This window comes from Enhydra lutris, unplaced genomic scaffold (genome assembly GCF_002288905.1).
Source record: "Enhydra lutris kenyoni isolate GAN:26980312 unplaced genomic scaffold, ASM228890v2 scaffoldscaffold88, whole genome shotgun sequence".
Taxonomy (NCBI): Eukaryota; Metazoa; Chordata; class Mammalia; order Carnivora; family Mustelidae; genus Enhydra; species Enhydra lutris.
The window spans coordinates 2,097,425-2,115,106 of NW_019154172.1; the positions used below are offsets into that span (position 1 = coordinate 2,097,425).

At 44.2% G+C, this 17,682-nt stretch overlaps 1 protein-coding gene across 2 annotated transcripts; it reads right to left on the reverse strand.

Annotated features, from left to right (window-relative positions):
• Positions 1 to 11,366: 11,366 nt before the first annotated feature.
• On the reverse strand, positions 11,367 to 16,313 carry LOC111162024 (proteasome subunit beta type-4). 2 transcript variants are annotated; one of them, XM_022526183.1, is made up of 7 exons: positions 16,137 to 16,313; positions 15,698 to 15,904; positions 15,021 to 15,167; positions 14,764 to 14,845; positions 14,252 to 14,368; positions 13,959 to 14,047; positions 11,367 to 11,869 (listed from the first exon to the last, which is right to left on the reverse strand). In XM_022526183.1, the coding sequence occupies exons 1-7, from the start codon at positions 16,274 to 16,276 to the stop codon at positions 11,785 to 11,787; spliced, it is 867 nt and encodes a 288-aa protein (XP_022381891.1). In that variant the 5' UTR covers positions 16,277 to 16,313; the 3' UTR covers positions 11,367 to 11,784. The 2 variants fall into 2 exon arrangements, with proteins under 2 accessions (XP_022381891.1, XP_022381892.1); XM_022526184.1 differs by lacking the exon at positions 11,367 to 11,869 and adding an exon at positions 13,627 to 13,751.
• Positions 16,314 to 17,682: the final 1,369 nt, after the last annotated feature.

Below are 17,682 nucleotides of genomic sequence, written 5' to 3' on the forward strand. Positions count from 1 at the left end.
CCAACGGAAGCGGAAGTGACCCTTCGGTGGCCACACCTTCTTCCTGCCAGCGGCTTCCAGCAGCCATGTTGATGAAGTCACTGCTGTCCGTAAGCATCCTCCTGGTTGGTGGCAAACACCCAGAGAGCTGGAATTGTCTGACGTCGCAGCGCTTCGCCGCATCGCAGCAGTAGAGTCTGGGCTACATCAGAGTGTTCTGACGCACAAATTCGAGGAAGGGGAGGTTGGTTGGGAGGTAGGTATGGGGAGCTGCTTCAAGACACTTGAGGGGGCAGAAATTCTCGTGTCCTTTTTTGGATCTTTATTAAAAAGCCCCACATAAAGTCAACAGTGAATGAGGACCTCTTATATCAGAGGAGCTTTGTGTGGACCCATTTTATAAATAAAGCTTGTGGCGTATTTACCTGGCCACAGAGCAAGTGAAGTTAGATCTGAGTCTTCAAGCTCAGATTTAAAAAGGAATCATATAGGGACAGTCCCTTAAGCATCTACCTTCAGCGCAGATCATGAGGTCCTGGGATCAAGTCCTGCATTGGGCTTCTTGCTCAGCAGGGAGCCTGCTTACCCATGTGCCTGCTGCTCCTCGTGCTTGTTCTCTCTCTGATAAACAAAAATCTTAAAAAAAAAAAAAAAGAAAGAAAGAAAGAAAGAAAAAGTCATATAGATGTGCATGCCCTGGGGTATATGATATCACAGATGAATCACTCACTCTATGGGACCCTGGACAGATGTCTGAAGGCTTCCTTATTGTCAAATGCTCTTGCCGCCCCCCACCCCTTTAAGCAGCAGAAAAATTCCATTGACTATGGGTGTGAAACTAAATTCTAGGTGTTCCCTTTCCAGCATGGCTGTGCAGCTTCCTCTGTGTGTTGCAATCTCACTGGCCACCTGTGTGTGGCCAGGCTCAACCACATGGACTTTGCTCTATAAAAGTTAGTCTGTGAGGCAGGGAGGGCTCGCCCTCTCTGTAATTGGCGGCCCCGACCAGTCCTTTTGCCAGTCGGTTTGATTCTTGATACTTGGCACGAAATAAAGCTTTGCTTGACCTTTGCTTTGTATCTGTCTTGCTCCTTTGACCATGGACCCATTATTGGGGGACCCAACAGTGGCTTACTGGGATTCCTCAGAAACTACAAGAATACCTTCTTATTTGTAGCTGCCAGAGCCTTCATCGTCTGAACTTTAAATCAGTCAATCAGCAATTAACTGGCTATGTCCCTGTGTAGAAGCAACTTCCTGGCTTGCTGGTTTTTGGTCTCACTCCTTTTTAGGTCACAGAATAAGGCTCTTATATGGTCAGTACCAGTTCCAGAGATTAGCTAGGTCTAAATGAAGAAAAGTGAAAGGGTCTAGAATCATCCAGCCTGTGAGTGGAATGGCTCTCAAACCACCAACATTTGATGATGCAATATTCAAAAGAAGGTGACTAGCATGTCTTTTCTTATGAGGTGAAAACAATATGTAAATTAAACTGAAACATGGGGAATCAGGAAGTTTCTTTCTTCTCTTTTTAAAGCAGTCTGGTATTATCCAGGGGAAAAAATTTTTTTAAGAGAGGGAGGAGTGGGAGACGGAGAGAGGGAGAATCTTAAGCAGGTTTCATGCCCAGGATGGAGTGAGACATGGGACTTGATCTCACTACATGGAGATCATGACCCAAGCCAAAATCAAGAGTCAGATGCTCAACCAACTAAACCACCCAGGTTCCCCTCTGGAAAGTCTTTTGTAAAGTGTGCCTCATTTGCTATGGTTGGCTGTTACTTTAAGTTTAATTAATGTCTAGCTCCCACCAAAGTTAAAGGTTTGTTGTTGTTGTTGTTGTTTTTAAAATTTTATTTATTCATTTGAGAGAGATACAGAGAGCAAGCACAAGCAGGGGGAGGAGCAGAGGGAGAGGGAGAAGCAGACTCCCCACTTAGCTGGCAGCCCAACATGGGGCTCGAATCCAGGACCTGGAGATCATGACCTGAGCCGAAGCAGATGCTTAGTGGGCTGAGCCACCCACGTGCCCTAAAGTTAAAGCTTTTAAGTCAGCAATCCCCAGACTGGTTCTGAAACTTGTCAGGATATCCTTGGGTATAGGGGATGTCCTGAAAGTCTCAGAAAATAAATAAAACTATACTAAATTGGAAAATAATAACCATCATGACAATCATTTCAGAAATATTTTCACTATTCTTTTTAGGAGAAATGGAATTTGAACCTTCAAAAGAGTTAAGAATCATTTCCTGACCTTTTCAGGGCCTAGCCCCAGGGCGTATAACAGAAAGATGAGAAAGAAAGAGCTTTCAGCTTGTCCGTGGCTACACTCCTCTATGAGTCTTCCCTGAGGACTTTTGCAATATTTTGTCTTCTAGAATTCATTTCTACAGTATCTCTCTTACAGCCATGTGTGGCACTGTCCAAAGACTGTCTTTCCACCAAACTAAAAGTCTCACGAAGGTGGTAACTGAGATTGTCTTTCAACAGTGTCCACTGATGCACAGAAGTTTTTTGGTTTTTTTTTTTTTTTAAAGATATTTATTTATTTGACAGACAGAGATCACTAGTAGGCAGAGTCAGGCAGAGAGGGAGGGAGAAGCAGGCTCCCTGCTGAGCAGAGCCCAATGAAGGGCTCGATCCCAGGACCCTGAGATCACAACCTGAGTCGAAGGCAGAGGCTCAACCCACTGAACCACCCAGGCGCCCCCATGCACAGAAGTTTTAAATTTTGATTTAGCCTATTTATCAATTTCATCTTTTCTTGCCCATACTTTTGAGATCATAGACAGGAAATTATTCCCAAATACAATGTTATGAAGCTTTCACCTGGTTTTCTTCTAAGAGTTTACAGTTTTAATTATTTTATTTTATTTTATTTTATTTTATTTTATTTTATTTTACTTTTATTTATTTGTCAGAGAGAGCACAAGCAGGGGGAGCAGCAGGCAAAGGGAGAGGGAGATGCAGGCACCCCACTGAGCAGGGAGCCCGATGTGGGGCTTGATCCCAGACCCCGAGATCATGACCTGAGCTGAAGGCAGACACTTAACCCAATAAGCCACCTAGGTGCCCCAATGCACAGAAGTTTTAATTTTGATTTAGTCCTATTTATCAATTTCATCTTTTCTTGCCCATACTTTTGAGATCATAGCCTTCGGCTCAGGTCATGATCTCAGGGTCCTGGGATCGAGTCCCACATCGGGCTCTCTGCTCAGCAGGGAGCCTGCTTCCCTCTCTCTCTCTCGTTCTCTCTCTCTGCCTGCCTCTCTGTCTACTTGTGATCTCTCTCTGTCGAATAAATAAATAAAAATCTTTAAAAAAATAAAAAATAAAAAATAAAATAACTCACTTGGCAATAGTATGTAAAGCATAGACACTGTATTTATTGGAGAGATGAGAGGTATTGGAAGCCACCTGATTAGTAGTAGGCAATCATGTGGGATTCTACCAAGTTTTTGTCTCTGAGAATGGAAAAATGACCATTCCTAGATACATTCTGAAATAATGGTGACAGAACCTAGGGGTGTATACTCAGAGATAGTGCCTAACTGTAGGAGGAGGTGGGGAAGTGAGAAGGGAAACAACCAGGAATCAGGAGGAGGTTGAATTAGAGTTGGTGGTAGAATATCCAATTAAAATGTCTTGTAGATAGTTCATAACCTAGAATGGAGCTTTATAGTAAGTCTGAGCTAGAGGCATAAGGTTGGTTGTTATCAGCAACACAGATGTTAAGACAGAACCATTTTAAAGAAGGAAGAGAGTTAATGATTTACTGACTATTGAAAGTGAAGATAGAGAAGTCAGAGAGAATAAAGATTATGAGTTAGCAGGACTTTGGTCTTACTTTCAGGTGGATTTATTGATTATTTTTCTTCTTACAGCCAAGTGCAAGATCTGTGAGTGGGCGTTTGAGAGTGAGCCACTATTTCTCCAGCATATGAAGGATACTCATAAGCCTGGAGAGATGCCTTATGTCTGCCAGGTATTGCCTTTTTCTCTAGGGAGCTTTAGCCATTTTGCCATTTTGCTCTCAGGCTGAATACCAAGAATCCATAAATGAACATTGCTGCATACCTACTGCATACACTCAGATTTAGGAACTCTGGGGAGATCCAGAAGAAATGATAAATCTAGGGTCTGTTTTCAGGATTTTCCATACTAGAGAAAAACATTAAAGGAACATGTGCATGTACCCAGCCAGGGAACCCAGTCAGAGAACAAACACATGTACTGCAGGAATGTGTCTCCAGAAGTGGCTCCGTAGAGATGGACAAAGAAGACTTTATTCCTCTTAGTCACAAAACGTATTCTTAGACTTTCTTGTCCATCCCCTATTTTTATCTTAATCCACAGCTGAATCTATCACAAACAGCCCTGCATTACAGAGTCAGAATAATAATTTGATTTCTGTACATTCAGGAAAACTTATTTTGACCTTTTTGTTGCTACCTCTTTTTTAAGGCCTCAGTTGTTCACTCTTAGCTTATTTTCCCTCTTATGTGACTCAGGTGTGTCAATATCGCTCCTCCCTCTACTCTGAGGTAGATGTCCATTTTCGGATGATCCATGAGGATACTCGGCATCTGCTCTGCCCTTATTGCCTGAAGGTCTTCAAAAATGGCAATGCATTCCAACAGCATTACATGAGGCACCAGGTACCAGGCACCAAGCAGTTCCCATATTCTCATTTTTAAAGTCTTATGGATGCTGGGGCCAGGGCTGAGCTAGGCAGATAATTTTGGTAGAGAAGATACTGTATATATGTTTGCAAAAATTTGCCAAATTGCAGTTATATGCCATGCACTGAGCTAGGTGCCGGGGATTTAGTGATATACAAGACCAGTAGTAGAGCATGGAGAATATTGTGTTGGGGAAGTATAAGATAAAGAAAAGCATATACCTATTTTGGGAGCCTGCTAAAGCTTCCTTGGAAGAAAAGTATTCAAGACCTGAAGTATGAGGAAGGGTGAGCCAAGTGAAGTGGGATGAAAGAAGAGTGTTCTCCAAAGCACAGAGTGACAGTATGGAGGTTCAAAGAATTAAAGGAAGTTCAGTATGGTTTGAATGTGGGCTACAAGGGGAAGGTTGGAAATTAGGAAACAGGTGATGGAGAATCCTGTAAGCCATGAAAAGGAGTTTCAACTTTATAAGTCACTGGGGAGGCATTAAAGGGATTTTTTAAGTCCTTGAGTGGTAAGTTCAAATTTGTTTTAAGTTATGATTATACTGGCTGCAATAGGAGAATGAATTGAAAGAGATCAAGACCAGAGTTAGGGGGACACACCAAAGGCTCTTTTGGTTTAGATGAGAGACAGTAGTGGCTTTTGGCTTTGAAATGAAGAAAGGATAGTGTTGAGAGATAACTGAGAAGGTAAGTGGTATTTATGATTTAGAGATGGATTTGGTAAAGGTAGTGAGGAAGGAGTTAGGAATAGTGCCTAAAATTCTGGCTCGGGAAAAATGGATGAATGGTGAAACTATGTGTTGAGATAGAAACACGGTAGAAAGAAAGGTTTGCGGCAGAAGTGGGGATTACATGTTTGGGTATTCTGAGTTAGCAGTGTCTGTGGACAGTAGCTATAGTTGTCTGTTAAACAGATTATCTAGGTCTGAAACCTGGGAGAAAAGCCTGGGTTGTGGAAAACATACTTAGGAATTATAATTATATAAATCAAGTGATTTTAAACATAGAAGTTGCCATGTTCCTTCACCCCCAATTAAGAATAAGATGAAGGCTAAATAAAAAAAAAAATAAATAAAAAAAATAAGATGAAGGCTTAGCACCTCTGAAGACTCTGTCTACAAATACAGTACCATAGTCCTAGGAGGAAATCCAGAAGAGACTTGATGTCAAGGAAGCTGAAGGGAGGAAAGTGTTTTGAAGTCAGAGGTATGATCTGAATGTTGCAGCACCATAGATGTCAAGCCATAGACACCAAGATGACAAGCACCATAGAAATTTAGAGGCCAGCCTTTAATTCAGCAACGTTGATAGGAGCCATGTGGTTGGTTAGGAGAGTGGAAGTCAGATTTCAGCAGGATGAATGAAAAAGAGGTGAGGAAATGGAGACAACTTATTTTTTAAAAGTTTCAGAAGGGGAAGATTGAGGGCTGGCACATCCAGGGAAAGAGGTAGCAGAAGAGAATTTGTTGCTTTTGTGTTTTGTTTTAAAGATGGAATAAATAGGGCCTTGTTTTAAATGCTGCAACAAAGGAGCCACTTAGAAGAGGAGAGTGAAGGTACATAGAGAAGGCACAAAATGGAGAAGGACATGGTTGCACCTGTGCTGAACACTTGCCTAGGTCTGCACACACGTGCCTGAACTCTCGTGTGTGAGCTCCGTCTTGGGCTCACACACTTAATTTGCATAGGGGTGACTGCCTATAATCCCCAACATGTGTATTGCAAAGAGCAGTTTGGAAATTGTCCCTTGTACTCAGGTAATGGAGCCTTGTTATCCTGGGAAGAAAACCATAGACCTGAGTCCTGTTTCTGAAGGACTTCAATACTAGGCAGTCTGAATCCTTAAACTGGTCTCACAGGAACAGGTGCATGTATATATATTGAAGTGTTAAGAGGAAAGATAGCAAGGAATAGAAAGGTATAGAAAAGGTATAGAAGAATACTGTTATTCATGTTAAGAAAGAAAAAGGACAAACAGGGAGGTCATGATTGGAGATGTGTGTGTGTTATGTGGCTATGTGCATAGACTGTCTGAAAGAATACCCAGAAAACTAGTAGCAAATTGTTTCTGTGCAAAGAGGTGGAGGGTTGGAATTGAAGGCCAACTTAAAATGTGAAGGCATATGGAATGAAAAGTGAGGATTTTTTTTTCCATCATGTACATTTTACTGTGTTTAAAAAAAGAAAGAAGAATGTCCAGAAGTAGGTAGCACTGTCTGCATTATAAAGACAAAGTAGGGGCAAGTTAAAGCTTAAGCCACTAATCCACATTGTTAAACCAAGTCAGGAAGAGATGGTTGGAGGACCTAGTTATCCTGGCTGTGAGTCTGCCTTTCTTTGGGACCATGGGACGTGATGATTCTCAATGGTAGGTTTGGTGTTGTGTATTTCTTCCTCTTTCAATTATCCACAGAAAGGGGGAAGGAATGATTGTTAGCATGAATCTGCCTTCTCATCAGGGAATAAAATTTATTGGGAATCTTTAAGGGATTTTCTTTCTTTCTCCCCCTTCAGAAGAGGAATGTTTATCACTGCAACAAATGCCGGCTGCAGTTTCTCTTTGCCAAGGACAAAATTGAACACAAGCTTCAGCACCATAAAACTTTCCGTAAACCCAAGCAGCTTGAAGGTTTGAAACCAGGCACAAAGGTAAAAGGCTTGTCACTGTATCTTTTATAGATCCAAGAGGAGGGGAATAGAGATTATCAGTATTCGAGATTTAGCATGGCTGGTGTCTAATTTTTCCCTCCCTTGGCTCGCAGGTGACAATCCGGGCTTCCCGAGGGCAGCCACGCACTGTTCCTGTTTCCTCCAATGATGCACCTCCCAGCACCTTGCAGGAGGCAACACCCCTGACCTCCTCAACGGACCCTCTGCCTGTCTTCCTTTATCCCCCTGTCCGGCGCAATATCCAGAAGAGAGCTGTTAGGAAAATGTCAGTACCTTCTGGAGGCTGGGGGCCGGGTGGGCACGACTATTCCTATAGCCAGTGTAATCTACTAGCCTTTTTAGCAGGATCTGTTGTCTGAAGCCCCCACAATTTGAGGACTCCTGGGGCGATAACAGGAATTTTCTTTGTTTCTCGACAGGAGTGTTATGGGTCGGCAGACATGCCTGGAGTGCAGCTTTGAGATTCCGGATTTCCCTAATCATTTCCCTACTTACGTTCACTGCTCTCTGTGTCGCTATAGCACCTGCTGCTCTCGAGCCTATGCCAACCATATGATCAAGTAAGTCTGGGTTAAACCAGTGATCTTATCTCCAAAGTCTCCAGAACTCATTTCATTCCCTCCTTCAGCTCTTAGAGCTGTCTGTCCATCTCTCCTAGCAGGATGAGTCAAACCCATGTTCATTTGACTTTGATGGTCTGTGCTCTGATTCTGTAGGATTTTGTTACTCAGAGTGTGGCCCAAACACCAGCAGCAATGGATGGGAGCTTGTTGGAAATTCAGCCCCTCCTCCCCAACCCCAGGCTATTGAGTCAGAATGTGTGTTTTAATAGCTCTTCTGGTGATTCATATGCATATTAATAGGGAATACTAATATGGTAGGAAAACTGGCTTAGGTTGAGGTGAGGATGGATTAAAGTGGCATCTCTTTTGTTGGGGCATTGTCAGAAACTGGTGATCTCTTGTTTAATGATCAGAACCCCCTAACTCATGCTGTTTTTTCTTTGTCTTTCTCAGCAATCATGTTCCACGCAAGAGCCCCAAGTATTTGGCTTTGTTTAAAAATTCTGTGAGGTAAGGAAAAGCTTAGTGATGGTCTCTTAATTTTTCACATTCTTACATTAAATCCTTTTAATTAACTTGGGGGAGGTACGTGAATTAATTTGAGAAAGAGGAGAAAGGATATTCTCTTTTCTTTATTAGGCCTCAGATTTTATCCCTAGTGTCATTGATATATTTGTTTTATATACTCTTGATTCTTTTTCTTAGTGGTATCAAGCTGGCTTGCACTTCATGTACCTTTGTTACCTCTGTGGGAGATGCCATGGCCAAGCATTTGGTATTCAACCCCTCTCACAGATCCAGCAGCATCCTGCCACGGGGTAAGTAGTAGAGATGGGAGTTAGTGGGACAACAGAAAAAGAAAATAAGGATATAAGTTCTACCATATGAGTCAGGAGCCTCTCTACCTAGGCTAGCTTATCTGGTGTTCAGATAGACATCACCAAATTGGAAGCATTCCAGCCTGACATTTATATAAGACTGGAGGGTTTATTTCTTCTCTGAGTTAACATTTTATTGTCTCATTTTCTATAGGACTCACTTGGATGTCTCACTCAAGGTAACAGAAACTCACTTCATGGTTTAATTTCTATTTTCAGTGTGTTTGATCTTTTTTTTATTATTATCACTGCTATTATTAGTATTTCATTTTCCTGGTTTAACTGAGCTTTCTTTTCAACCCTTTAGACATGGCCACATTCGTGACCGAGTGCATGACCGGAGCTTGAAGAATATATATACTCCTCCTACCTTCCCCTCTAATAAAACTGCCACTGTGAAATCTGCGGGGGCCACCCTAGCTGAGCCTGAAGAGCTTGCAACTCCTATGGCCCAAGCACTCCCATCACCAGCCTCAACCGCAACCCCACCACCAACCCCAACTCACCCCCAGCCTTTAGCCCTTCTGCCCTTGGCCGCAGAGGGGGCCGAATGTCTGAATGTCGATGACCAGGATGAAGGGAGCCCAGTTATGCAGGAGCCTGAGCAGGCAATAGGGGGCAGTAGTGGCAGTGGGGTTGGTAAGAAGGAGCAGCTGTCTGTGAAGAAGCTTCGAGTGGTACTGTTTGCCCTGTGCTGCAATACGGAACAGGCTGCTGAACACTTCCGAAATCCCCAGCGACGGATCCGGCGTTGGCTTCGGCGCTTCCAGGCCTCCCAGGGGGAGAATCTGGAGGGCAAATATCTGAGCTTAGAGGCAGAAGAGAAGCTGGCTGAGTGGGTGCTAACCCAGAGAGAGCAACAGCTACCTGTGAATGAGGAGACCTTGTTCCAGAAGGCCACCAAAATAGGACGTTCTTTGGAGGGGGGGTTTAAGATCTCTTACGAGTGGGCTGTGCGTTTCATGCTCCGGCACCACCTGACTCCCCATGCCCGGCGCGCCGTGGCCCACACCCTACCTAAGGATGTGGCGGAGAATGCAGGACTCTTCATTGAATTCGTACAGCGACAGATTCACAACCAGGACTTACCCTTGTCCATGATTGTGGCGATTGATGAGATCTCCTTGTTTCTAGATACAGAGGTGCTGAGCAGTGATGACCGTAAGGAGAATGCCCTGCAGACAGTGGGCACAGGGGAACCGTGGTGTGATGTGGTGCTGGCCATTCTGGCAGATGGCACTGTCCTCCCCACCCTGGTTTTCTACCGAGGACAAATGGATCAGCCTGCTAACGTGCCAGACTCTATCTTGCTAGAGGCGAAGGAGAGTGGCTACAGTGATGATGAGATCATGGAGCTGTGGTCCGCCCGAGTGTGGCAGAAGCACACCGCGTGCCAGCGCAGCAAAGGCATGCTTGTGATGGACTGTCATCGCACTCACTTGTCAGAAGAGGTGCTGGCTATGCTTAGTGCCTCTAGCACCTTGCCTGCAGTGGTCCCCGCGGGCTGTAGCTCCAAAATCCAGCCGTTAGATGTATGCATCAAACGAACTGTCAAGAACTTCCTACACAAAAAGTGGAAGGAGCAGGCTCGGGAAATGGCAGATACTGCGTGTGATTCTGACGTCCTGCTTCAGCTGGTGCTGGTCTGGCTGGCTGAAGTGCTGGGTGTCATTGGGGACTGTCCAGAGCTGGTGCAACGGTCCTTCCTTGTGGCTAGTGTTCTGCCTGGCCCTGATGGCAACATTAACTCACCCACGAGAAATGCTGACATGCAGGAGGAGCTCATTGCCTCCCTCGAGGAGCAGCTGAAGCTGAGTGGGGAACAGTCTGAGGAGCCCTCAGCTTCCACTCCCCGACCCAGGTCATCTCCTGAAGAGACAATTGAGCCTGAAAGCCTTCACCAGCTCTTTGAGGGTGAAAGTGAGACCGAGTCCTTTTATGGCTTTGAAGAAGCTGACCTAGATCTGATGGAGATTTGAGTGTTGGCATCATGAGCGGGTGTGGAGTGGGGGTGGGAAAGTGTGAAGCGGGGGTAGAGGGACTTAGGGAAAGGGGGATATGCCAGGTTGGGTATTTGGTTTATATTTTTTAATTTTATGCCACCACTCCCCCCAATGTTGACTCTGTTTCCCTGTGGATTTGTGGATTATTAGGAATACCAGTAGTGATCCCGTCTGAGCCAAGGAGCTGGCCCACTGGTCATTCACTTCTGCTAAAAACAGGTTTTCGTGACCTTTTTCTTTTTCTTTTTTTTTTTTTTTAAATTTAAATCACTGTGTTTGGTATTTTTCTGACAAAATCAAGAAAAAGAAAAAAAATTCTTCGTGGACGAATGTTAAATTTTTTGTTTCCCCTTTTACCTCAACTGTATCATAGTACATTTGGTTTTTTTGTTCGTTTTACTGTGTGGCAATGTCTTTGGGCATGATGCTATCCAACCATTGTCAATGTGAGAACATTTCTGAAGATGGGAAAGACGAAAATATGTAGCTCACAAACTGGTTTATTATATATATGGATAAAAAAAAAACTTTTTTCATTGTGGTCTTAACACTTTTATATAAAAATGAAAATGGAAAAAAAAAAAATCCCACCGAACTCTCTCTTCCTTTTCCTTTGTTTCCTTCCCTCTCCAGAGATGTTGGTTTCTACAGCAACTCTGAGATATTAAATTTTGGCTTTAAAAATGCATGAAACCACCTCTCATCCAGATGATGAATTAGATTTGTTTTTCCTCACCACCCTCCCTCCAACAAAAACATGACAAAACCAATATTCTTTGCACTTGGAATCTTAGCCCCTTTTCCCATGCTCACACCATCACTCTGGACAAAGGATCATACATGTGTCATTAGCAAGCAAGAGGTACTGAGGTGATTACAGCATTAGGGTGGAAGCCATTCCCAGTGTATGGGTCTTCATCATGTTAAGTGGACAGTATGCCTGTTCAAGAGATCACATGTCCTACAGCCAGGAGATAATTGTGCAAGAAGTTAAGTGTTGAACTTTAAAAACAAGACAGACCACTTGTTGAAATCCTGCTTACCCTGTGGCTTTCCTTATTTCTTTTAATGCTTAGAGAAGATTGTGACCTGAAGAAGAAACACACAGGGGTGTGCACAAAGAAAAAGACATGAATCTTTATTTTTCACTGCCAGCTTCAAGGAAAGAAAGTTTTTCTACAGTTTGCATGAGGGATTTTTTTTAACTGTATGTACTCATGGTTATAAACTGAAATGTACTGTATCATACATAGAAAAGGAACAAAAACCCAAGTCCAGCTTTCCCACAGCTACACCTGTCCATCCCAAGGCTTTCAGCAACATGTCCCTCCTGGGAGCCAAGGAGGCAGCCTGCATAGGCTTGTAAATGGTTCATCTTTAAAATGTACATAAATGGAACATTTAATAAAATGAGGGGAAATGGATTTATAAACAATGTGTTTTTTTTCTAGGTAACCCTATTTTAGTAGGCTTTTCACAGACTGGGACATGCTCAAGATGTGATGGGCCTGGTGGTACAGGTGTGACATTTGTTACCACCTGTTTCTCCTCACCTCCCATTTTTTTGGTTTTTTAACCCCCAGAACACTATAATATAGTGAACTGGAGTGATCCTGCCCATAAACAGCTTGGCCAACTTCATGAACCCATGGCATCTGAAAAGTGAACTGAGGATCCATCTTCTCTTGGGCTTCTCTTCCCCAGCTTTTTGCCGATGCCATTTTGACAGTATGGACTTTGAAGTCAACCCTTTGCCTTTGAAAGTTCAAGAACTATGGTCAACTGTCTACAATGACCTAATCCTCCTCTTTGGTAGTCTCCACAGCAGCCCCAGCCTCAGCCGAGCTGGGTTCCTGTCCTCTGCATACTGTATGACTTTCTTGATGGGTAATTTTTTTAAGACCATAACACCAACGGTGGATCAGCTGGGTTTTGGCCAGGAAGTTATCTTTGTGGATTCCGCCCGCATGGCTTAGTAGTAGAAGGAAGTTTTTTTTGTTTTTTTTATAATTCAGTTTAATCAATAAACAAGTATTTATTGACTACTTTCTGTGTTGAGACTGAGTATGTGAAGACTGAAATAGAAAACTCATGATTTCTTTTTACTTTTCCACTTACTAGTTTGTTGTAACATGGATGATAAAATGGAGGGATATTTTGATCTGTTCGCTCACCTCACTGAACTTCTGCAGTAGTTTCAGTTTGCTGCCTATACTAGTTTCTCAAAGCAGTTTAGAGAGGATACGTATCAGATTCACCTAGAGTGTTCATTTTTAAAATTCAGGTTTAACACCATCTGGGGAGAATTTGGCTAACACCCCAAAGGATTTGACTCACAGCTAAACTTAGGACTTTAAATGAACACATAATTTTAAGACTTTATGGTACTAGATTTGAACAGTAAACATTTAAGTTAAATGTTCAAGATACTTAGTATTCCATCTATTAAGGGTGAAGAGGGTGGCATGGGTGAGAGATTGAAGCTGTCAGGTCCTGCTTAGGAATCACCTTACCCACAGCAGCTTTATTAGATGCTACATTTCTATCTCTGAAATGGTGTTTTAACTAAAATCACATTTGCAGCCAACATTAAACCAGAAAATCTTTAAGAATCTAGCACTTGGATGGAAATGTTTAATAAGAAAAATGTTAAGCACTTTGTTATCCCACAAAGATTAAGCCTGGGCTCTATACAAAACTTTTCTAGAGTGGTGGTTCTCCTATACTGCCATGCAGAAAATCCTGCAAGAGCCAAAGGTTCTCTGAGCAGGGAGGAAGATGGCATGTGGCAGTACTTCACACCTTCACTCCAGGTGTGACCTAGTCAGACAGTAAAACCACTCAGCAAGCGTTTCAAAGGATTTATTTATTTTACAATAGAAAAGTGTATCTTTGAACCAGCCAAGTTCAAAGTTAGAAGAAGAGTACAACTGCAATTCTGGATAATGCATCTGTATTTCATTCAAAACCACTAAAAAGGAAGAGAGCATAATAAAATTGTGAAGCCATCGGGGAGGAATTAATTCCTATAAGCAATTCTACCCTCCTACCAAAATCCTCTCCACCCAAAGAATTCTTTTGGTTGAGAGCTCCAGAAAAACCCAGCTTAGTGCCAGCCAAGGGGCCTCCCAACTGTTCTACCACTTATTTTTAATTCTGTAATTTTAATTTCAATCACCTGATCATGTGAGCAATTTCCCAGTTAGTCTCTGCAGACAGTGGTCCCTCGATTTCAACACCTTTTTCGGTGACAGTGGCAATTTGAAACTGAAAGAAAGAGCTCCCAATGAAAATGCCCACCCCCACCCCCATGAAGAAGTCCCTGAGGGCTGCTCAAAGATCAAGTAGGGGATCTTCCCCTAATCTGAAATTTGGCAATCAGTTCTTCAAAAGCAAAGATCCAGGTACTGCAACTATCAAGGGCCCACCAGTTAGAGTCCCCTTATCTTTATTACTCATATCCCTCCTCACCCGGTTATAAGAACGGGCATCTCGATAATACAGCACTCGCATGCAGCGTTCCACTAGCTCTCGGGCCTCACTCTGGCTCAGGACTGGCTGCTTTTCCAGAACTTCTCGCAGCAGAGGCTAGGGAAGTGGGAAATGGGAAAAACACAGGAGATACCAGGGGCTGAATACCCGTCGGTTCCAAATCCACAGCATAAATGATTTTTTAAAAAGGAAAAAAAAAGGGACAGTCCACCTACGTGTCACCAGAATGAATTCTGCTTACCTGTGCTAACACCGATTTAAAGGGTAAATTCTAGGGCATCCCTCTTTACACAAGTCTACTAAATATCTGACATACCATTTTGTCTCTGGAATGTAAGTGCCAATACATACAGCCTCCAGACTACAAAGAAAGCCATCTGCCCAGCAGCAGGGATCCTAGCCTGGTCCTCATGTTGGAATTTCAAGGGAAGAACAAGCAGACAACAACTAGTCCCCAGTGCCTTGTCGTCCCTCCCCTCTCACACACCTACCTGAGCCAAGTATGCACCATAACCAGTGGCCAGTGAAGGGGCTTCATAAGCTACACCAAGCATGTCCACATAGCCGAGGAAGCTAACAGGACACAAGAGGTCAAAGAATTCATTTCATCTTAGGTTTTCTTAGGTATCTTAGCTGAAAGATGGGCCACGGGGTCTAAGAAGTGGCATTCACTCAGAAGGAAGAGATAGAATATTACATGGACACTAGAGGTTGGGTAGTCAGGGAAATTAAGTTATTTCAAGTCAACCTCTCTCCATCAGCATAGCCTCCAATGACCATGGTGTTCCACAGCGGGTTCATCTTGGAGCGGCGGCTGTACATGGCCCTGGTCAGCCATGAATGAATAGCTCTAGGACTATAGCTGTGTCCATCTCCCAACAGCTCCTCATCAATCCTTAAAAGGAATTGGTTATGAGAAAAGGGAAAGAATGTAAGTCAGGAATTCCATCCACCCCCCTCCACACCAAAAGAAGTTACCACAATCTTCCCCATTTTACACCCCCTAATGCCGAAAACTATGTATTGCAAACTCTCTTCTTCCACCCCCAACAATTTTCCTGTCCTCTAATGCAGCCTCAAACTCCTCCACTCTAGAACTTTTTTTTTTTTAAGATTTTATTCATTTATTTGTCAGAGAGAGAGGGAGAGAGAGCGAGCACAGGCAGACAGAATGGCAGGCAGAGGCAGAGGGAGAAGCAGGCTCCCCGCCGAGCAAGGAGCCCGATGTGGGACTCGATCCCAGAACTCTGGGATCATGACCTGAGCCGAAGGCAGCTGCCCAACCAACTGAGCCACCCAGGCGTCCCCACTCTAGAACTTCTAAGGGGATTTAAAAACAACAACAACAACAACAACAACAACAAACCCAAACAGTGAATTCGTCTCCCCATCTGGAATCTATTCCCTATTCTCCAGATAACTTACACCATCTGGCCGAGAACTTGCTTCAAATACTGGAAATCTGCATAGTCTCCGGAAGCACCCAGCATGGTGCTGTCGTTGACTCTCATAATGCGAGAGATGTTGCGGAAACGAGCCAAGGAGCCGTAGGAGCCCAGCATGTCTGCGGCAATCACCACTCCACCCTCAAACTTAACGCCCAAGACCGAGGTCCCGGTCACCATGGGGTTCCTAGACAGAGAGAGGGAGTTCTGGCAAGGGTAGAAGCACGAGGTAGAGGGAAGAGCCTCAGCTCCCTTCCACGCAGTGAGTTCCGTTTCTGATTTTCTATGTGTCCTTTCATTCTCCGGGGCTCTCGGCCCTGGCGTCCCCGTCTCGCCTTCCCGGGTTTCCTCAGAACCGGCCGGCCAGACCAGGCCTCACCGTCCCGCCCCCTGTACAGGCTAAGACCCCGAACACTTACTGCGTGCGCGTAATCGAACCCCCGTAGGGCGAGGACGCCGGCTCCATGGAGGCACCAGGAGTAGGCGGGATGTGGTAAAACTGCCCCGGGGCCGGACCCCCGGCCCAAAGTCTTGACCGCGACTCCAAAAACGCTTCCATCTTAGTCACGGTGGCAGAAGAAATGCTAGCGCCTGGGCCAACGGAAGCGGAAGTGACCCTTCGGTGGCCACACCTTCTTCCTGCCAGCGGCTTCCAGCAGCCATGTTGATGAAGTCACTGCTGTCCGTAAGCATCCTCCTGGTTGGTGGCAAACACCCAGAGAGCTGGAATTGTCTGACGTCGCAGCGCTTCGCCGCATCGCAGCAGTAGAGTCTGGGCTACATCAGAGTGTTCTGACGCACAAATTCGAGGAAGGGGAGGTTGGTTGGGAGGTAGGTATGGGGAGCTGCTTCAAGACACTTGAGGGGGCAGAAATTCTCGTGTCCTTTTTTGGATCTTTATTAAAAAGCCCCACATAAAGTCAACAGTGAATGAGGACCTCTTATATCAGAGGAGCTTTGTGTGGACCCATTTTATAAATAAAGCTTGTGGCGTATTTACCTGGCCACAGAGCAAGTGAAGTTAGATCTGAGTCTTCAAGCTCAGATTTAAAAAGGAATCATATAGGGACAGTCCCTTAAGCATCTACCTTCAGCGCAGATCATGAGGTCCTGGGATCAAGTCCTGCATTGGGCTTCTTGCTCAGCAGGGAGCCTGCTTACCCATGTGCCTGCTGCTCCTCGTGCTTGTTCTCTCTCTGATAAACAAAAATCTTAAAAAAAAAAAAAAAGAAAGAAAGAAAGAAAGAAAAAGTCATATAGATGTGCATGCCCTGGGGTATATGATATCACAGATGAATCACTCACTCTATGGGACCCTGGACAGATGTCTGAAGGCTTCCTTATTGTCAAATGCTCTTGCCGCCCCCCACCCCTTTAAGCAGCAGAAAAATTCCATTGACTATGGGTGTGAAACTAAATTCTAGGTGTTCCCTTTCCAGCATGGCTGTGCAGCTTCCTCTGTGTGTTGCAATCTCACTGGCCACCTGTGTGTGGCCAGGCTCAACCACATGGACTTTGCTCTATAAAAGTTAGTCTGTGAGGCAGGGAGGGCTCGCCCTCTCTGTAATTGGCGGCCCCGACCAGTCCTTTTGCCAGTCGGTTTGATTCTTGATACTTGGCACGAAATAAAGCTTTGCTTGACCTTTGCTTTGTATCTGTCTTGCTCCTTTGACCATGGACCCATTATTGGGGGACCCAACAGTGGCTTACTGGGATTCCTCAGAAACTACAAGAATACCTTCTTATTTGTAGCTGCCAGAGCCTTCATCGTCTGAACTTTAAATCAGTCAATCAGCAATTAACTGGCTATGTCCCTGTGTAGAAGCAACTTCCTGGCTTGCTGGTTTTTGGTCTCACTCCTTTTTAGGTCACAGAATAAGGCTCTTATATGGTCAGTACCAGTTCCAGAGATTAGCTAGGTCTAAATGAAGAAAAGTGAAAGGGTCTAGAATCATCCAGCCTGTG

Bases quoted from the DNA above. Each gene is read 5' to 3' on its own strand.
- LOC111162024 (XM_022526183.1), bottom strand. From the start codon at position 16,276: ATGGAAGCGTTTTTGGAGTCGCGGTCAAGACTTTGGGCCGGGGGTCCG. The intron at 15,905-16,136 runs GTAAGTGTTCGG...CTCTCTGTCTAG, and splicing joins GGTTCGATTACGCGCACGCA to GAACCCCATGGTGACCGGGA. The intron at 14,369-14,763 runs GTAGGTGTGTGA...CCACTTCCCTAG, and splicing joins ATGGTGCATACTTGGCTCAG to CCTCTGCTGCGAGAAGTTCT.